General features: G+C 36.4%; 1 protein-coding gene across 5 annotated transcripts in view; it reads right to left on the reverse strand.

Annotated features, from left to right (window-relative positions):
* osbpl8 (oxysterol binding protein-like 8) overlaps positions 1 to 23,637 on the reverse strand; it is a 180,908-nt gene that overhangs the window by 102,463 nt on the left and 54,808 nt on the right. For 3 of the 5 annotated variants that reach the window (XM_062066263.1, XM_062066264.1, XM_062066262.1), the window contains exon 3: positions 23,052 to 23,153. In XM_062066263.1, coding sequence (XP_061922247.1) covers positions 23,052 to 23,102 — 51 coding nt within the window. In that variant the 5' untranslated portion in view covers positions 23,103 to 23,153. Of the gene's footprint in view, positions 1 to 3,450; positions 3,587 to 23,051; positions 23,154 to 23,637 lie in introns of those variants that run through there. The other 2 variants (XM_062066267.1, XM_062066266.1) reach the window with 2 other exon arrangements.

Below are 23,637 nucleotides of genomic sequence, written 5' to 3' on the forward strand. Positions count from 1 at the left end.
TGATTGTAACTAAATACATTAATGTGTGATATGTTATGTGTTATTTTGTACCTGTGTTAATTTTCATGTTGATTGATGCAATTGCATCATTGTTAACATATTTTATACATTTATTGATAGCGATGTTATACTGTGAACTCATGTGCAATCTTTTAGTTTGATTTGTGTGTTTCCAATGTGTTTTTCAAAGTTTAAACAGTTTTCAAATAAACATGCACCTTAGTTGTAGTTTTTATTAACAAATTCGGAGGTGTTGAAATCGCCATGTAAAATCGCTAATGCTAATCTTGAGTATGTCTATGGCAAATCCCATGTATACTAAAGATTAAAGTACCAATGATTGTCACACACACACTAGATGTGGTGAAATTTGTCAGCATCAAGATATAGAGCATTTTAAAAAGTGGAGCCTTACTGTACTTTTGAGCGCCTTCTTATTGCTTTATTGGCATGGATGATGGCAACATTAAAGGCGGTCAGGCTGAGTGCTTGACTGCCTGTTTCCCCGCCAAGTGCTTGGGCCGGTGCTGAGTTTGCAGCTGGATGTGGACGTGCAACTAAGGTATGAAAATACAGCACTGTTGGTTTTCATGTGAACAGGGACCCAGTAGTACCGAGGTTGGTACTTATGAAAGTAACCAATTCTGTACCCATCCCATCCATCCCATCACATCTAAATACAATAATACACATCCTCATTACTAGTTGTCTAAATGCAATAATACACATCCTAATTACTAGTTGTCTAAATGCAATAATACACATCCTCATTACTAGTTGTCTAAATGCAATAATACACATCCTAATTACTAGTTGTCTAAATGCAATAATACACATCCTCATTACTAGTTGTCTAAATGCAATAATACACATCCTCATTACTAGTTGTCTAAATGCAATAATACACATCCTCATTACTGGTTGTCTAAATGCAAAAATACACATCCTCATTACTAATTGTCTAAATGCAATAATACAAATCCTCATTACTAGTTGTCTAAATGCAATAATACACATCCTCATTACTAGTAGTCTAAATGCAATAATACACATCCTCATTACTAGTTGTCTAAATGCAATATTACACATCACCATTACTAGTTGTCTAAATGCAATAATACACATCCTCATTACTAGTTGTCTGAATGCAATAATACACATCCTCATTACTAGTAGTCTAAATAAAATAATACACATCAACATTACTAGTTGTCTAAATGCAATAATACACATCATCATTACTAATTGTCTAAATACAATAATACACATCACCATTACTAGTTGTCTAAATGCAATAATACACATCATCAATGCGAATTGTCTAAATGCAATAATACACATCCTCATTACTAATTGTCTAAATGTTATAATACACATCCTCATTACTAGTAGTCTAAATGCAATAATACACATCCTCATTACTAATTGTCTAAATGCAATAATACACATCCTCATTACTTGTAGTCTAAATGCAATAATACACATCCTCATTACTAGTAGTCTACATGCAATAATACACATACTCATTACTAAATGTCTAAATGTTATAATACACATCCTCATTACTAGTAGTCTAAATGCAATAATACACATCCTCATTACTAATTGTCTAAATGCAATAATACACATCCTCATTACTAGTAGTCTAAATGCAATAATACACATCCTCATTACTAGTAGTCTAAATGCAATAATACACATACTCATTACCACTAGTCTAAATGCAATAATACACATCATCATTACTAGTAGTATAAATGCAATAATACACATCATCATTACTAGTTGTCTAAATGCAATAATACACATCCTCATTACTAGTAGTATAAATGCAATAATACACATCATCATTACTAGTTGTCAAAATGCAATAATACACATCATCATTACTAGTTGTCTAAATGCAATAATACACATCCTCATTACTAGTAGGCTAAATGCAATAATACACATCCTCATTACTAGTAGTCTAAATGCAATAATACACATGCTCATTACTACTAGTCTAAATGCAATAATACACATCATCATTACTAATTGTCTAAATACAATAATACACATCCTCATTACTAATTGTCTAAATGCAGTAATACACATCCTCATTACTAGTAGTATAAATGCAATAATACACATCATCATTACTAGTTGTCTAAATGCAATAATACACATCCTCATTACTAGTAGTATAAATGCAATAATACACATCATCATTACTAGTTGTCTAAATGCAATAATACACATCATCATTACCAGTTGTCTAAATGCAATAATACACATCGTCATTACTAGTAGTATAAATGCAATAATACACATCATCATTACTAGTAGTCTAAATGCAATAATACACATCCTCATTACTAGTTGTCAAAATGCAATAATACACATCCTCATTACTAGTAGTATAAATGCAATAATACACATCCTCATTACTAGTTGTCTAAATGCAATAATACACATCCTCATTACTAATTGTCTAAATGGAATAATACACATCCTCATTATTAGTTGTCTAAATGGAATAGTACACATCCTCATTACTAATTGTCTAAATGCAATAATACACATCCTCATTACTAGTTGTCTAAATGGAATAATACACATCCTCATTACTAATTGTCTAAATGGAATAATACACATCCTCATTACTAGTTGTCTAAATGGAATAATACACATCCTCATTACTAATTGTCTAAATGGAATAATACACATCCTCATTACTAGTTGTCTAAATGGAATAATACACATCCTCATTACTAATTGTCTAAATGGAATAATACACATCCTCATTACTAGTTGTCTAAATGGAATAATACACATCATCATTACTAGTTGTCTAAATGGAATAATACACATCCTCATTACTAGTTGTCTAAATGGAATAATACACATCCTCATTACTAATTGTCTAAATGGAATAATACACATCCTCATTACTAGTTGTCTAAATGGAATAATACACATCCTCATTACTAATTGTCTAAATGGAATAATACACATCCTCATTACTAATTGTCTAAATGGAATAATACACATCCTCATTACTAGTTGTCTAAATGGAATAATACACATCCTCATTACTAATTGTCTAAATGGAATAATACACATCCTCATTACTAGTTGTCTAAATGGAATAATACACATCCTCATTACTTATTGTCTAAATGGAATAATACACATCCTCATTACTAGTTGTCTAAATGGAATAATACACATATTCACTAGTTATAACAATACGATGCAACATGACTAGGTATAATAATAGCCAGACAGAGAGGAAATGCAGACAGACAGAGAGGAAATGCAGACAGACAGAGAGGAAATGCAAACAGACAGAGAGGAGATGCAGGCAGACAGACAGAGTGGAAAAGCAGACAGACAGAGAGGAAAAGCAGACAGACGGAGAGGAAAAGCAGACAGACGGAGAGGAAAAGCAGACAGACAGAGACATACCGTGTGGCGGGCGGGAGGTGAGCTTGCAGTGGTGTGGTGACAACATGAAAGCTGCTAGGTAGGAGGCAGCTCAGAGACGAGGGCTACAAGAGCGCTGAGGGGAGGAGACAAGGCACTCTCTCACTGATGAGGACACGTCTTTGCTCTCAGCCTTCACTTAAATGTCCCTGCTGCCTTTATCTGTTGCATCATTCTCTCCACTTTCATCTCAGCCACTATTTACTTTCTGCTCGCTTTCATTAACTTCTTCATTACATCACAAAGCAGACTTTGATTACACCAAATCTTCTCTTTTGGGCACCATAGTAATCATCTGAGCAACAAGGCAGTGGAAGTGTTTGTGAAAGGACCAATCAGTAAACAAGGAAGTGGAAGTGTTTGTTTACATAAATATATATAAATACATATGTAAATATGTATACGTAAGTATATTTGTATATGTGTATATATATATATATATATATATATATATATATATATATATATATATATATATATATATATATATATATACATATACATATACATATACATATATATATATATATATATATATATATATATATATATATATATATATACATATATATACATATACACACACAGGTATACAGTATACATATATATATATACATACACACACACAAATATACTTACGTATACATATTTACATATGTATTTATATATATTTATGTACATATATATTAACGTATGGGCAGCAGGGTGGCAGAGGGGTTAGTGCGTCTGCCTCACAATACGAAGGTCCTGAGTAGTCGTGAGTTCAATCCCGGCTTCTGGATCTTTCTGTGTGGAGTTTGCATGTCCTCCCCGTAAATGCGTGGGTTCCCTCCAGGTACTCCGGCTTCCTCCCACCTCCAAAGACATGCACCTGGGGATAGGTTGATTGGCAACACTAAAATTGGCCCTAGTGTGTGAATTTGAGTGTGAATGTTGTCTGTCTATTTGTGTTGGCCCTGCGATGAGTTGGCGACTTGTCCAGGGTGTACCCTGCCTTCCACCCGATTGTAGCTGAGATAGGCTCCAGCGCCCCCCGCGACCCCGAAGGGAATAAGCGGTAGAAAATGGATGGATGGATGGATGGATATATACGTATATATACATATGTGTATATGTATATATACATATATATATATACACACACACACACACATATATACACATACATATATATGTTTACGTAAATATATGTACTGTATGTATTTATGTGTATACAATACACATACACACATACACATGTATACACATACATATATATATATATATATATATATATATATATATATATATATATATTTATATATATATATATATATATATATATATATATACGTAAATATATGTATGTATATGTGTATACAATACACATATATACATACACATTTATACACATACGTATATACAGTATATATATATTCATACATATATATATATATATATATATATATATATATACACATATATACATACACATACGTATATACAGTATATATATATTCATACATACATATATATATATATATATACACATATATATATATATACACACATATATATATACGCACACATACATATATATATATATATATATATATATATATATATATATATATATATATATATATATATATATATATATATACGCACACATATGTATATATATATATATATATATATATATATATATATATATATATATATATATACACATACACATATATATACATATATATACACACACACACATATATTTATATATATATATATATATATATATATATATATATATATATATATATATATATATATATATATATATATATATATATATATATATATATAATATATATATATGTATATATATACATGTATAAGTTTTACAATACAACTAAAAGTATTCTTACTTACTAAAGTGTCCCATGTGTGATGTCTGTAGGAGTGTTGTCATGCATATTTGTACCTGCTATCATAATTCAATGAAACTAGCGTAGTTAGCATTAACTAATATGCTAACACGTTTATGAGTGTCTGTGTTAGTATTAATAACTTAAAATGGCATTCTTTTTTTTCACCACTCCTCATGACAAAAGTGGTGCAGTTCAGCTGAATGTGTTGGTTTTCTGACATGGACTTGTTTCTTCAGCATTGTCCACACGTTTAAGTCAGGACTTTGGGAAGGCCATTCCAAAACCTTCATTCTAGCCTTATTTAGCCATTCCTTTACCACTTTTGACGTGTGTTTGGGGTCATTGTCCTGTTGGAACACCCAACTGCAGAATTCAAGCAGAAGCTTGTGGATGGCTACCAAAAGTGCCTTATTGCAGTGAAACTTGCCAAGGGACATGTAAGCAAATATTAACATTGCTGTATGTATACTTTTGACCCAGCACATTTTCTGTAGACCCATAATAAATTCATAAAAGAACCAAACTTCATGAACGTTTTTTTGTGACCAACAAGATCAAACAATGTACTAATATGATCCACTTGAAAAAACTCTTCAAACTTAAAGTGTTTACAAAGTACAAAGAAGAAGAACCATGATAAACATTCTAAATGTATTTCATCCATCAATTCATTTTCAAAATAATCTTACTCATCTCACCATATGAAATGTAACTTACTTCACCGAGTATTATTTATTTATTTTATTTATTTCTATTGTGATTACTTATGGAGTGTATTGTGAATAAATTGAGAACAGGAAGTGAACAAAAGTTTTAGCAACTGTTATGTAAAAGAAAAGGGGTAGGATTAAATAAGCTCTGTGTTAGAATAATTGTTTCTAAGTTATCACAAAAACTTTGTTTCATTGAGAAGCAAAAGCTGTCTTTGAAACCTACCAAGAGTAAGGCTCGTAAAACTCCACTGTGTAGGGCAGTGTTGTTTTTGACAACCATCTTACATTTAGTCTTAGTCTTAGTCTTTTGGACTAAAATGCTTATTAGTTTTAGTCACATTTTAGTCACTTTTATATGTGATAGTTTTAGTCCAGTTTTAGTCGACGAAAACTCAAAAGGGTTTTAGTCTAGTTTTAGTCGATGAAAAGTCAAAAAGGTTTTAGTCTAGTTTTAGTCCAAAAAAAAGAATAAAAAGTATAATATAAGTATATAAGTATAGTCTTTTAACAAATTAATCTGGGTCAATAAGTATTGGAGATTGCTGTTGGGCAGTGTCACACATAAGTTGTGAAAATAGCAGCAGATCTATAAGTTCAACCCATTGTAAGCTTGCAGATCTGCTATTTTCACAAATAATAACAGTAAAGGAATGGTTTTAGACATATAAGGTTTCCACCCAACAGCAAATTTCTGATCCAAGGATTGTGTATTACACACAGATAAAGTGGTAACAGTGGAATCAAAGTTCATTACTCCAAAAAAGCCAAAAAACAAAAACATTCTACTTCAGCAATTGTGGCTTTATTTCTCAGAATTTGTTAAAGTACAATTAACATAAACATGCCCAAAATATAAGTGATGGATGAGGAACACATATGCTCAACTTGGCCCTGTCTGCCAGTGCAATTACAACAGATATCATACAACCCCACTCTCTTTCATTTGTGCAAACCATGTAATAAAATAATCCATTAATTCCTGATTCCGTAATGGGGCTGCACAACGTCACTTGTGGCTTTTAGGCTAAAGCTAGCAGACTCTACGTATAACAGTAACTCAACCTGTTTAACATATCAAGTTACGTGCTGACAGAACGTACTCACAAAGAGATAACCACACCGTCACTGAATGTAAACATGGCTATACATGCTGCTAAAGTAACACGCACATAATAAATTGGCCACTTCCTGGTACCGGCTTATAAGCCCAGCCAATTGGACCGCGGCGGTCACGTGACCAGAAAGCACGCACAGCGCTCAAAGAGTAAATAGCAGGCAAGAGCATACCAGTCAAATTCAAAAAGGTATGAATTTGACACCTGCGTTACACACAATAAACAGAAATGTCATGCATTTTAAACGTCTGACAGAGTACCCACTAACATTTTCGTCCGTTCTCGTCTCGTCAACGAAAACTCACACACGTCTCGTCATGTGTTCGTCATCAGAGAGACAGGTTTATCTCGTCACCGTCTCGTCATCGTCATGAAAAAAAGTGGCGTCAACGAAATGATTTCGTCATCGTCATCATTGACGAAAACAACACTGGTGTAGGGGGGGAAGCAACACGAAGGTGTTCTGTTTTCTTTCATGTATTGTAATCAAACAGAAAGATATTGTCTGACCCAAGAACTACAACAGCGAAGAGCAAGCAGGACCAGACTCCCCTCCAGGCGACCTCTTTTTGAACCTCCTTTTTCAACTGTTTTACGGACCTCTTTGAACGGTTTTACGAACCTCTTTTTGGACTCTTTTACGACCTTTTCTGTGAACTGTTTACGACCTTTGTCCTTTAGAAACAGCTATGGCCATGTGGTTAGGGAAGGTCCAAATAAAAGAAGGAGGCGGGCAATCTTTTGGCAGAGCGTAATGACACTGCACAAGGGTACAGATGTCCAAGCGTCTCTCCTCAAATTGAGCCAATTTGAATTCTGTCTCTGTTTAATTCTTTGCTTCTTGTCTTGTTTAATAGATGTCATCAGTGTTTGAACCTGACACTCTGCTTATTCCTACTCCTTTTCGAACAGGTTGAAAAGAGGAACTGGAAATTGTGATGTATCAAGTTGTATGCTTGCATGTTCGAAATAAACTCAAACTCAACGAGTATGTGCTCCAATCACTCTATCGCAAAAAAAGAAAAGAGTTGTAGGAAGTATTGGAAACTCAAGACAGCCATGACATTATGTTCTTTACAAGTGTATGTAGATTTTTGACCGCGACTGTATATCTGTGACTTCATTACGATGACTTCTGTTTTGTTTGATCAGCCGTTTTACTGCCCTGTTACAGACACCCTTTGGAACAAAGGTATGTAAATAAACTAGAGATGTCCGATAATATCGGCCTGCCGATATTATCAGCCAATAAATGCTTTAAAATTTAGTATCGGAAATTATCGGTATCGTTTTTTTAATTATCGGTATCGTTTTTTTGTTTGTTTTGTTTTTATTAAATCAACATAAAAAACACAAGATACACTTACAATTAGTGCACCAACCCAAAAAACCTCCCTCCCCCATTTACACTCATTCACACAAAAGGGTTGTTTCTTTCTGTTATTAATATTCTGGTTCCTACATTATATATCAATATATATCAATACAGTCTGCAAGGGATACAGTCCGTAAGCACACATGATTGTGCGTGCTGCTGGTCCACTAATAGTACTAACCTTTAACAGTTCATTTTACTCATTTCCATTAATTACTAGTTTCTATGTAACTGTTTTTATATTGTTTTACTTTCTTTTTTATTCAAGAAAATGTTTTTTATTTATTTATCTTATTTTATTGTATCATTTATTTTTAAAAAGGACCTTATCTTCACCATACCTGGTTGTCCAAATTAGGCATAATAATGTGTTAATTCCACAACTGTATATATCGGTATCAGTTGATATCGGTATCGGTTGATATCGGTATCGGTAATTAAGAGTTGGACAATATCGGAATATCGGATATCGGCAAAAAAGCCATTATCGGACATCACTAAAATAAACATTTACAGAATATTTCCGTGTAAATAACTCATTTCACAACATATACAGTCCCGATCAAAAGTTTACATAAAAAAAAAGTTTACATTAAAAAAAATATTCTCAAATTTACCTTCACAGGTCGCATGAGAGCCACCACATGACGCGGCCCCTTTAGGGACCGTCCGTAAATTGCAGCATTTTTATGAGGAGGCATTAATATCTGTATGACCAACACCTACATGGACTCAGGGGACACCTCGACAGTTTATCGCCTTAGAAGCAAGCATAAAAACAGGCTAAAAGGTTGTTTAAGTACAAACCCCGTTTCCATATGAGTTGGGAAATTGTGTTAGATGTAAATATAAACGGAATACAATGATTTGCAAATCATTTTCAACCAATATTCAATTGAATATGCTACAAAGACAACATATTTGATGTTCAAACTGATAAACATTTTTTTGCAAATAATCATTAACTTTAGAATTTAATGCCAGCAACACATGACAAAAAAGTTGGGAAAGGTGGCAATAAATACTGATAACGTTGAGGAATGCTCATCAAACACTTATTTGGAACATCCCACAGGTGAACAGGCAAATTGGGAACAGGTGGGTGCCATGATTGGGTATAAAAGCAGATTCCATGAAATGCTCAGTCATTCACAAACAAGGATGGGGCGAGGGTCACCACTTTGTCAACAAATGCGTGAGCAAATTGTTGAACAGTTTAAGAAAAACCTTTCTCAACCAGCTATTGCAAGGAATTTAGGGATTTCACCATCTACGCTCCGTAATAACATCTAAGGGTTCAGAGAATCTGGAGAAATCACTGCATGTAAGCAGCTAAGCCCGTGACCTTCCATCCCTCAGGCTGTACTGCATCAACAAGCGACATCAGTGTGTAAAGGATATCACCACATGGACTCAGGAACACTTCAGAAACCCACTGTCAGTAACTACAGTTGGTTGCTACATCTGTAAGTGCAAGTTAAAACTCTCCTATGCAAGGCGAAAACCGTTTATCAACAACACCCAGAAACGCCGTCGGCTTCGCTGTGCCTGAGCTCATCTAAGATGGACTGATACAAAGTAGAAAAGTGTTCTGTGGTCTGACGAGTCCACATTTCAAATTATTTTTGGAAACTGTGGACGTCGTGTCCTCCGGACCAAAGAGGAAAACAACCATCCGGATTGTTATAGGCGCAAAGTGTAAACGCCAGCATCTGTGATGGTATGGGGGTGTATTAGTGCCCAAGACATGGGTAACTTACACATCTGTGAAGGCACCATTAATGCTGAAAGGTACATACAGGTTTTGGAGCAACATATGTTGCCATCCAAATGATGCTACCATGGACGCCCCTGCTTATTTCAGCAAGACAATGCCAAGCCACGTGTTACATCAACGTGGCTTCATAGTAAAAGAGTGCGGGTACTAGACTGGCCTGCCTGTAGTCCAGACCTGTCTCCCATTGAAAATGTGTGGTGCATTATGAAGCCTAAAATAGCACAACGGAGACCCCCGGACTGTTGAACAACTTAAGCTGTACATCAAGCAAGAATGGGAAAGAATTCCACCTGAGAAGCTTCAAAAATGTGTCTCCTCAGTTCCCAAACGTTTACTGAGTGTTGTTAAAAGGAAAGGCCATGTAACACAGTGGTGAACATGCCCTTTCCCAACTACTTTGGCACGTGTTGCAGCCATAAAATTCTAAGCTAATTATTATTTGCAAAAAAAAAAAAAAGTTTATGAATTTGAACATCAAATATGTTGTCTTTGTAGTGCATTCAATTGAATATGGGTTGAAAATGATTTGCAAATCATTGTATTCTGTTTATATTTACATCTAACACAATTTCCCAACTCATATGAAAACGGGTTTGTAAAAATAATGGTCCTAATGTTTGTATTTTCCAATCTTGGTCTCATTGTGCTGTCAATAAGTCATGATTGCTGTTGTCAAGTCAAATGTGTGTTAGTTCCGCCACCAAAGATGGAACCTGGAATTCATTTTCTTGTTCACTAAAGTGGAATGGATACGGCAAAAGCAACATGCAGCAAAATGCTGAGTCAGCACGTCGGTGAAGACAGCTGAAGCTTCCTCACGCCCCAATCGTCACCTTTCCTCCTTTTCAGTGGCGGCGAGCTCATGGCCGTCATGTGTGCTGATATTTTGGCCGCGAGAACAAAGCGTCTCTGTGGCGTACTCCAGCACCAAGAAATCATTTGCACCAGTTGACCTAAAATTAGAGGAAATGTTGGGGTTTTTTTTTTTGCAAATGTGCCAAATGTGTCCTAGGGGGGCAGAACGGAAATAGAAGCCCTCTTTTTGGAAAAAAGAAAAGGTCGTAAATTGAAGCATGCAGAGGCCACTTTTGAGACATTTTCGACATGAAATACAAAACCCAAAACCAGTGAAGTTGTCACGTTGTGTAAATGGTAAATAAAAACATGATTTGCAAATCCTTTTCAACTTATATTCAATTGAATAGACTGCAAAGACAAGATATTTAATGTTCAAACTGAGAAACTTATTTTTTTTTTGTTGCAAATAATCATTAACTTAGAATTTAATGGCAGCAACACATTGCAAAAAAGTTGTCACAGGGGCATTTTTTTACTGTGTTACACGGCCTTTCCTTTTAACAATACTCAGTAAACGTTTGGGAACTGAGGAGACACACTTTTGAAGTGGAATTCTTTCCCATTCTTGCTTGATGTACAGCTTAAGTTGTTCAACAGTCTTGCTGAAATAAGCAGGGGCGTCCATGATAACATTACTTGGATGGCAACATATGTTGCTCCAAAACCTGTATGTACCTTTCAGCATTAATGGTGCCTTCACAGATGTGTAAGTTACCCATGTCTTGGGCACTAATACACCCCCATACCATCACAGATGCTGGCTTTTACACTTTGCGCCTAGAACAATCCGGATGGTTCTTTTCCTCTTTGGTCCGGAGGACACGACGTCCACAGTTTCCAAAAACAATTTGAAATGTGGACTCGTCAGACCACAGAACACTTTTCCACTTTGCATCAGTCCATCTTAGATGAGCTCGGGCCCAGCGAAGTCGGCGGCGTTTCTGGGTGTTGTTGATAAATGGCATTCGCTTTGGATAGTAGAGTTTTAACTTGCACTTACAGATGTAGCGACAAACTGTAGTTACTGACAGTGGTTTTCTGAAGTGTTCCTGAACCCATGTGGTGATATCCTTTACACACCGATGTCGCTTTTTGATGCAGTACCGCCTGAGGGATCGAAGGTCACAGGCATTGCCGCTTACGTGCAGTGATTTTAGCCACTTAGCCCACTTTGCAGTAGTACACCTCAGACTCATACAACTTTGTACTTGACACATGCTAACTGTTAGCATGTTAACATTAGCATTCTAGCGTGTTAAACCTTTTAGCCAGTTTTACGGCTAAACCCCTCAGAATCATATAAAACTTGGTACTTGACACATGCTAACTGTTAGCATTGTAACGTTAGCATTCTAGCGTGTTAAACTTTTTAGCCTGTTTTACGGCCAAACCCCTCAGAATCATATAAAACTTGGTACTTGACACATGCTAACTGTTAGCCTGTTAACGTTAGCATTCTAGCGTGTTCAACTTTTTAGCCAGTTTCACGGCCGAACCCCTCAGAATCATATAACTTTGTACTCGACACATGCTAACAGTTAGCATGCTAACTTTTGTCGCCAATTTTGCCGCCGTACACCTCAGACTCATATAACTTTGTACTTGACACGTGTTAACTGTTAGCATGTTAACGTTAGCATTCTAGCGTGTTTAACTTTTTAGCCAGTTTTTTACGGCCGAACGTCTCTGTATCATATAACTTGGTACTTGACACATGCTAACTGTTAGCAGGCTAACTTTTTAAGTCAATTTTGTCGCCGTACACCTCAGACTCATAACTTGGTACTTGACACATGCTAACATTAGCATTCTAGCGTGTTAAACTTTTTAGCCAGTTTTACGGCTGAACCCCTCATCAACTTCGTACTTGACACATGCTAACTGTTAGCATGCTAACAATTTTCAGCTAATTTTGCATGCGTACGCTTCACAATATGACTTGCTACTTGACAAGAAGAATTTGTACCGTATCGGTTCAAATATGAATACCATCCCAAGTGTCAACGCAGCTATTGAGTGCGCCACACACTCAATCATTTACTCATCACTATTAAATATTATATGGCAATCTTGAATGGCACTGTAAAGAACACTAAGTCATAATGAAACAGCACAACAAACACAAAGAGCAACTTCTTTTAAGCAAGCAGGATGTGTAAAAATATACAATTGTTACATTTATAAGAACTAGAGGCCTGGTGTAGCGCAGCGTCACTAAAGCTAAGTCAGGGAATACTTTGTGCAGCCCAGACTGGACCAGCCTCTGGTTCGACTGACCCCTGCTTGAGGGCACCAAGACCAGGCTTCTATTTGTTGTCCAAGTGTGAAAACGCATGAGAAGACACACCCAACGAGAGCCGAGGCCGCTTTTTTACGTAATACGACTCTGATGCCTCCGGAGGCATGAACATCATCTCAATCAGGATCAAGGGTCTCCGGTGTCTATACACACAGCATCCGGAAAGTATTCACAGAGCTTCACTTTTTTCCACATTTTATGTTACAGCCTTATTCCACAATGGAATACATTTATGTTTGTCCTCAAAATTCCACACACAATACCCTATTATGACAATGAGACATTCTGAGTAAAAAGCAACACTTCCCAACCAACCTTCAAAGAGGAATGAGAGAAAGTGCCCAAAGATAGGTGGCATCGTATTCAAAAAGACTTCAGGCTCGAATTGCTGCCAAATGTGCATCAACTAAGCATTGAGCAAAATCTCTAAATACTTATCTACATGTGGTTTTTGAGGTTTTTATAAACACATATGTATATACTGTATATATATGCACACATATATATATATATACACATATATATACATATATACATATGTATACATATATACATATACATATACATATATACTGTATATACGTATACATATATTTACATACATATACATGTACATATATACATATACACATATACTTATACACATATACATATATACACACACATATATATACATAAACACATATACATAAATACATATACACATATATATATATATATACACATACATACATATACATATATATACATATACACATACATATATACATATACACACATAGATACACATATATATACATATACACACACACATATATATATATATATATATATATATATATATATATATATATATATATATACATATACAGTATATATATATATATATATATACATATACAGTATATATATACATATACACATATACATATACATATACAGTATATATATACATATACACATATATACATACACTACCGTTCAAAAGTTTGGGGTCACTTAAACAATTTTGTGGAATAGCCTTCATTTCTAAGAACAAAAATAGACTGTCGACTTTCAGATGAAAGTTCTCTTTTTCTGGCCATTTTGAGCGTTTAATTGACCCCACAAATGTGATGCTCCAGAAACTCAATCTGCTCAAAGGAAGGTCAGTTTTGTAGCTTCTGTAACGAGCTAAACTGTTTTCAGATGTGTGAACATGATTGCACAAGGGTTTTCTAATCATCAATTAGCCTTCTGAGCCAATGAGCAAACACATTGTACCATTAGAACACTGGAGTGATAGTTGCTGGAAATGGGCCTCTATACACCTATGTAGATATTGCACCAAAAACCAGACATTTGCAGCTACAATAGTCATTTACCACATTAGCAATGTATAGAGTGTATTTCTTTAAAGTTAAGACTAGTTTAAAGTTATCTTCATTGAAAAGTACAGTGCCTTTCCTTCAAAAATAAGGACATTTCAATGTGACCCCAAACTTTTGAACGGTAGTGTGTATATATATATATATATATATATATATATATATATATATATATATATATATATATATATATATATATATATATATATATATATATATATATATATATATAATAATGTGTATATATATATATATATATATATGTATATACACACACACACACGCACACACACACAGTACTACAGATTGCCAGATGGGCCCCCTTGATGTAAAAACAACAGACTACAGTGTCTAATAGGAGCCTACAAACAAAAGCACACTGTGTGGTGTCGGATGACACGTATTTGAACTTTGCATGTCAGTGTTTGGAGAGAAGTGGCAGCGGATAAAAAAAACCTAATTGGCATCTTTCCCAAAGGCTTTCATCTGTTTAAGAAGAAGCGTCCTTTCAACTGCCAAGACTATTACACACACTCAGTCTGCATCACACACAACACACACTCAGTCTGCATCACACACAACACACACTCAGTCTGCATCACACACAACACACACTCAGTCTCCATGACACACAACACACACTCAGTCTCCATGACACGCCAGTCATCACTGCTGATACTGCTCACAACCAGCGATCGGCTGATACCAGACCGGTTAAGCACGACTTGGATACAAAGGAGGACACAATCAAACGCCAATCTGACTTTCAGAAGCCTTTGGTCATTAGCGACTTCATCATGCAGCTTCCTCCACACTGGAAGGAGGACGCCACTCAGGGGGGAGGGGCTTGTGGGCGTGCAAGCCAATCATGCCATTGTGTGTGCCATTGTGTGTGCTCCTGTTCTGCAACTCTAATTACACACCCACTCACCGCAAACAACCCACTCCTGAGGACTACAGCAGAGGTGAAGTGAAGGGACGTCACGAGAAACTTGGGGGTTTACAGAAAGGAAGGAAGTGGAACTAAATAATGCAACACCTGACCAGGGCCCTCGTACAAAACCCCAAAAGCAGTGAAGTTGTCACGTTGTGTAAATGGTAAATAAAAACAGAATACAATGATTTGCAAATCCTTTTCAACTTATAATCAATTGAATAGACTGCAAAGACAAGATATTTCATGTTCACACTGGTAATCTTTGTTATTTTTTGCAATTATTAGCTAATTTGGAATTTGATGCCTGCAACGTGTTTCAAAAAAGCTGGCACAAGTGGCAAAAAAGACTGAGGAAGTTGAGGAATGCTCATCAAACACTTATTTGGAACATCCCGTAGGGTGAACAGGCTAATTGGGAACAGGTGGGTGCCATGATTGGGTATAAAAGCAGCTTCCATGAAATGCTCAGTCATTCACAAACAAGGATGGGGCGAGGGTCACCACTTTGTCAACAAATGCCTGAGCAAATTGTTGAACAGTTTAAGAACAACATTTCTCAACCAGCTATTGCAAGGAATTTAGGGATTTCACCATCTACGCTCTGTAATATCATCAAAGGGTTCAGAGAATCTGGAGAAATCACTGCACGTAACATTGAATGCCCGTGACCTTGGATCCCTCAGGCGGTACTATATCAAAAAGTGACATCAGTGTGTAAAGGATATCACCACATGGGCTCAGGAACACTTCAGAAAACCACTGTCAGTAACTACAGTTGGTCGCTACATCTGTAAGTGCAAGTTAAAACTCTACTATGCAAAGCGGAAGCCATTTATCAACAACAGCCAGAAACGCCGCCGGCTTCTCTGGGCCCGAGCTCATCTAAGATGGACTGATGCAAAGTGGAAAAAGTGTTCTGTGGTCTGACGAGTCCACATTTCAAATTGTTTTTGGAAACTGAGGACGTTGTGTCCTCCGGAACAAAGAGGAAAATAACCATTCGGATTGTTCTAGGTTCAAAGTGTAAAAGCCAGCATGTGTGATGGTATGGGGGTGTATTAGTGCCCAAGACATGGGTAACTTACACATCTGTGAAGGCACCATTAATGCTGAAAGGTACATACAGGTCTTGGAGCAACATATGTTGCCATCCAAGCAACGTTACCATGGACGCCCCTGCTTATTTCAGCAAGACAATGCCAAGCCACGTGTTACATCAACGTGGCTTCATAGTAAAAGAGTGCGGGTACAAGACTGGCCTGCCTGTAGTCCAGACCTGTCTCCCATTGAAAATGTGTGGCGCATTATGAAGCCTAAAATACCACAACAGAGACTGTTGAACAACTTAAGCTGTACATCAAGCAAGAATGGGAAAGAATTCCACCTGAGAAGCTTCAAAAATGTGTCTCCTCAGTTCCCAAACGTTTACTGAGTGTTGTTAAAAGGAAAGGCCATGTAACACAGTGGTAAAATGCCCCTATGACAACTTTTTTGCAATGTGTTGCTGCCATTAAATTCTAAGTTAATGATTATTTGCAACAACAACAAAAAGGAATGAAAAGGATTAGCAAATCATTGTATTCTGTTTTTATTTACCATTCACACAACGTGCCAACTTCACTGGTTTTGGGTTTTGTATAACAGGCTCGCTCTTGCATAAAAACCTTCCGTACGCTCTTTTCCACAGCAAAGATGAAATGTATCCAGACTAAAGTTGATGTGGAAATGTGCACTGTGAGCAAAATTTGGCACTTTAAACAAAATTACAACCAAAAGCAATACAATTGTTTATGGAACACACTTGATAGTGGAATGAAACAATGTAAATATCTTTTTGTATTTTAAATGTTTTAAAAATCATGATGAAAAGATATGATTGAGTAAAATTATTTCTTCATTCTTGGCTTAAGTGTCAAAAAATTAAAATATGGTTGTGTATATTTGAGCCCCCCCCCAATCTAAAAAAAATCTAACAAAGGAATAAAATAAAAATCAATCAATCAACATAACATTAAAGTACAATATTAATATTATACTTTAATGTTATGTTGATTGATTGATTTTTATTTTATTCCTTTGCTAGATTTTTTTTTAATGAATGAAATAAATAAACTGAACTATAATATTTTAAGGAGGGGATCAATCCAAAAAAAAAAAAAATCAAAAATCAAAAATAAAAAATAAAAATAAAAAAATAAAACAAATAAAAATAAAAAATCAATCAATCAACATAACATTAAATAATAATAATAATATTGTACTTTAATGTTATGTTGATTGATTGATTTTTATTGTATTCCTTTGTTAGATTTTTTTTTATGTATGAAATAAATGAACTGAACTATAATATTTTAAGGAGGGGATTAGTGGGTGGGCTCAAATATACACAACCATAACAATAAACCAAATGTGTAAATAAAGTGTTGACAAAGTGTTCATGTTGTCCATGTTAGCTGCTACATGCTAAGGACAAGATGATTAACCCCCTGGTCATTCCGCGATGGTACAAACGCTGAAAAGCGGCGTAAAGCGTGAATGCTCTTGAAGCATGCACATTTATCCACCCCGGAAACAACTCCTGTTACATGGAGGAACAGCTCAGATTTTGGACTGACCCCTGTGTTATTGAAATACTTTTTAAGCCACACACTTACTGAGTTATTAGTGCATCAAAAAGGTACTGCAACTTCCAAACTATAAGCCGCTACTTTTTTCCTACGCTTTGAACCCTGCAGCTTATAAAACGGTGCGGCTAATTTATGTTTTTTTTCTGACGGCCATAATGCAAATAGTTATGTAAAAATACAAGCAAAGACACTGAATAGGTGTGATATTGTTTGTGCTACGGTGCCATCTTTTGGACAAATTTGCTCACCGCAGGTGCTGCATTGCCCTTTTGATTAGACCGAGTTTTCAACCAGAAGTATAAATGTCATTCTGTCCTCTGCCAGTCCATGGCGTTTCTACTCGTATGGATTCTTCATTCATCACTCCAAGCAACGCCTGTAAGTTTTACAATATAACTAAAACAATTCTTACTTACTAAACCGTGCCGTGTGTGATGTCCGTAGGAGTGTTTTCATGCATGTATCGTAATGTAATCAAGCGAGCGTCGTTAGCATGAGCTAATATGCTAACACATGCTAACAAATACAGCTAATGTCAGCTGAAACAAGTACAAAACAATACAACTTTATTAGCATTGCACCTAAAAACTACAACACAATTACCGTCAATTTCTGCGAATAAGCTACTTTTTTCTTACACTTTGACCCATGCGGCTTATAAGACAGTGCAGCTCATTTATGGATTTTTCTCCTATAACAACCATACTAAAAGTAGTTGTTGTTTTGTTTTTTAAAACAAGACATAGAGAAAGTATTTTATTGTCTGTACTATGGCGCCATCTTATGGACAAATTGGCCTTTAAGCCGTCCATAGCGTTTCTACTCATATGGATTCCTCATTCATCACTCCAAGCAACGCATGTAAGTTTTACAATATAACTAAAACAATTCTTACTTACTAAACCGTCCCGTGTGTGATGTCTGCAGGAGTGTTTTAATGCACGTTTGTACGTGCTATCATAATGTAATGAAGCGAGTGTCGTTAGCATGAGCTAATATGCTAACACATGCTAACAAATACAGCAAATGTCAGCTGAAACAAGTACAAAACAATACAACTTTATGAGCATTGCACCTAAAAACTACAACACAATTACCGTCAATTCCGGACTATGAACTGATTTTTTCTTACACTTTGACCCATGCGGCTTATAAGACGGTGCAGCTAATTTATGGATTTTTCTCCGATAACAACCATACTAAAAGTAGTTGTTGTTGTTTTGTTTTTTAAAACAAGACACAGAGAAAGTATGTTATTGTCTGTACTATGGCGCCATCTTATGGACAAATTGGCTCACTGAAGGTATACTTCCATTTACAGCTGTAGTGCTTTTGTTTTTTGTTTTTCAACCCGAGTGCCATGTTCGTCTTTCAGCCGTCCATAGCGTTCTACTCGTATGGATTCCTCATTCATCACTCCGAGCAACGTTTGTAAGTTATTCAATATAACTAAAACAAGTCTTACTTACTAAAGCGTCCGGTGTGTGATGTCTGTGGGAGTGTTTTCATGCATATTTGTACGTGCTATCGTAATGTAATGACGCTAATAAGCTAACACATTTACGAGAGTTTGTGTTAGTATTATTAACTTACAATGGCATTCCTTTTGTATTGTTTCAGTTTCACAAATTCCTCAGCAAATTCGCCAAAACGTCACCGTTTAGCTGATTGGAAAGCTAGCTTGCGCAGCGAGTGGGTCCATGACCATGACTTCTGTTTTGTTTGATCATCCGTTTTACTGCCGGGTTACGGACAACGTTTGGAAACAATTAAGGTATGTAAATAAATGTGTGGAGGGAGGTGTGGCCAGCGCTCCTTGCAGGAGCGAAAGTCACCGCCTCTGTCCATGGAACTGAGGACAGAGTGGCATCAGATGGGGGCGTGGCAGTGCTGACGGCGAGACACAGCTGAACAGGCGATTAGATCTCCCAGGTGGTACGAGTTATCTAATCATCTGTTGTCTTTAACAGTAGCGGCCGCGGAGAGGAGGAGTTTTGGAGAGACTAAAAAGTCCGGAAAGAACGTTTGTCTGATGAGCTTGTGGAAACAAACATTAAACCTTTGTCAACTCTGCACACCTGGCGTATCTGACGTATGCATCAGCGGGACCACGAGTATGCGACTTCTACAAAATGTTTACTAAATATTTCTGTGTAAACAACTCATCACACAACGTATATATCTGCGACTTATCGGTGCAGCTAATATATGAAAAATATTTATTGTTTGTAAAATGTAGTTTTTTTCGGCTTTAATCTGTTGTCCAGAACATTTCCCACAACAAGCAATGCTGACAACATGAACGTTTTTGTAATGTTTGCTAATCTATTCAAGATTAAAAAAAACTTCACAGCTCCATATGAAGCTGAAGTGCGTGCATCGTGAGGCGTAGCGTGCGGAACTCTGAGACTTCTGTGGAAAAAGGGATGCTGACATGCCAGTGACGTGACAGGTGTTCATTATCAGCACCTCCAGGTAATCATTAAGGATCGTCAATAGCGCTCAGGGTAACAATGAGTCATTGTCAACAATTGGAGATGGCACTGGCTACAGGTAATCATGGCAGTCACCTGTCATTTAGGGCTGGATTAAGTTTGACTTGGTCTTGACAGGGAACACACTGATTGAATATGCACCTCTGTATAAAGTACCTCTTAATATGTACATGTGTATACAGTACTTCTTAATATGCACCTGTGTACATAGTACTTCTTAATACGCACCTGTGTATACAGTACTTATTAGTACACACCTGTGTATACAGTACTTTCTCATATGCACCTGTGTATACAGTACTTCTTAATATGCATCTGTGTATACAATACTTCCTAATATGCACCTGTGTATACAGTACTTCCTAATATGCACCTGTGTATACAGTACTTCCTAATATGCACCTGTGTATACAGTACTTCCTAATATGCACCTGTGTTTACAGTACTTCCTAATATGCACCTGTGTATACAGTACTTCTTAATATGCACCTGTGTATACAGTATTTCCTAATATGCACCTGTGTATAAAGTACTTCCTAATATGCACCTGTGTATACAGTACCTCTTAGTATGCACCACCACTACATGAACCACCATTACATATATGTAATGACTGTTTTCATCAAAGAGTATCTTTTACAGCAAAATGACAGTGTTGACATAGGAGATATTGTTTAAGCAGTAAAATATTTGTCATCATTTTTCAAAACGTTTTTTTTGTCTAAAAATTCCAAAGAAAATCCACGATTATAAATCATTTTGCCTCAAAATAGGCCAGTTCTGAATGACATGGTGTAGAGCACAGGTGTCAAACTCAGGGCCCGGGGGCAAAATCTGGCACGCCACAGCAATTAAAGTGGCCCGCCACATTCCTTCTAATGAGGTCTGCCATATCATTTTATTTTGGCTCACCACTTCATTTTATAGTGGCCTGAAAGATCATTTTATTTTGGCTCACTACATCATTATATGTAGGCCTGCCAAAACATTTTATTTTGGCTCACCACTTCATTTTATAGTGGCCTGCCAGATAATTTTATTTTGGCTCACCATTTCATTTTATATTGGCCTGCCAAATCATTTTATTTTGGCTCACCACATAATTTTATAGTGGCCTGCCAGATCATTTTATTTTGGCTCACCACTTTATTTTATAGTGGCCTGACAGATCATTTTATTTTGGCTCACCACATCATTTTTTCGTGGCCAGCCAGATCATTTAATTTTGGCTCAGCACATCATTTTATAGTGGCCTGCCTGATCATTTTATTTTGGCTCACCACTTTATTTTATAGTGGCCTGCCAGATAATTTTATTTTGGCTCACCATTTCATTTTATATTGGCCTGCCAAATCATTTTATTTTGGCTCACCACATAATTTTATAGTGGCCTGCCAGATCATTTTATTTTGGCTCACCACTTTATTTTATAGTGGCCTGACAGATCATTTTATTTTGGCTCACCACATCATTTTTTCGTGGCCAGCCAGATCATTTAATTTTGGCTCAGCACATCATTTTATAGTGGCCTGCCTGATCATTTTATTTTGGCTCACCACTTTATTTTATAGTGGCCTGACAGATCATTTTATTTTGGCTCACCACATCATTTTATAGTAGCCTGCCAGATCATTTTATTTTGGCTCACCACATCATTTTTTCGTGGCCTGCCAGATCATTTAATTTTGGCTCACCACATCATTTTATAGTGGCCTGCCAGATCATTTTATTTTGGCTAACCACATAATTTTATAGTGACCTAACAGATCATTTTATAGTGGCCTGACAGATCATTTTATTTTGGCTCACCACATCATTTTATATTGGCCTGCCAGATCATTATAATTTTTGCTCACCACGTCTTTTTATATTTGCCTGCCATATCATTTTATTTGGGCTCACCACATCATTTTATAGTGGCCAGTCAAAGCACCATCTGCTGGAGATATAACTGCAGCACCATTAAACCACTTCCTGGTTGAGTTACCAGAAGAAACACTAAAATATGGTTTGTCAAATAAAGCCACTGTCGAATAATTGTCAATATGAAGTGGTGTTAGCATCATTTGTGTAGCGCTGCCACAGTAAATGGTAGACACGTGGGGCCACTCACCAAAGTTGTCTCAGTCTCCTGTTGGGACTCAGAAGAGGACTCCATGGTCATGTTGGAGCTGGAAGCCGTGGGCCTGTCAGCGCTGCTCAGATGAGTGCATGTCTGTCAGAGAGGGAGGCAGGAAATGATTACAACTGTCAACATCAACACAACACAAGTCCATCAACAACTAAGCAGGGGCTGAAATAAGCAGGGGCGTCTATGATAATGTTGCTTGGATGCCAACACATGTTGCTCCAAAACCTGTATGTACCTTTCAGCTTTAATGGTGCCTTCACAGATGTGTAAGTTACCCATGTCTTGGGCACTAATACACCCCCATACCATCACAGATGCTGGCTTTTCAACTTTGAGCCTAGAACAATCCAGATGGTTCTTTTCCTCTTTGGTCCGGAGGACACGACGTCCACAGTTTCCAAAAACAATTTGAAATGTGGACTTGTCAGACCACAGAACACTTTTCTACTTTGAATCAGCCCATCTTAGATGAGCTCGGGCCCAGCGAAGCGTTTCTGGGTGTTGTTGATAAATGGCTTTGGCTTTGCATAGTAGAGTTTTAACTTGCACTTACAAAGTTCGAGACCAA

The sequence above is a fragment of the Entelurus aequoreus genome, linkage group LG12 (assembly GCF_033978785.1).
Source record: "Entelurus aequoreus isolate RoL-2023_Sb linkage group LG12, RoL_Eaeq_v1.1, whole genome shotgun sequence".
Classification (NCBI taxonomy): domain Eukaryota; kingdom Metazoa; phylum Chordata; class Actinopteri; order Syngnathiformes; family Syngnathidae; genus Entelurus; species Entelurus aequoreus.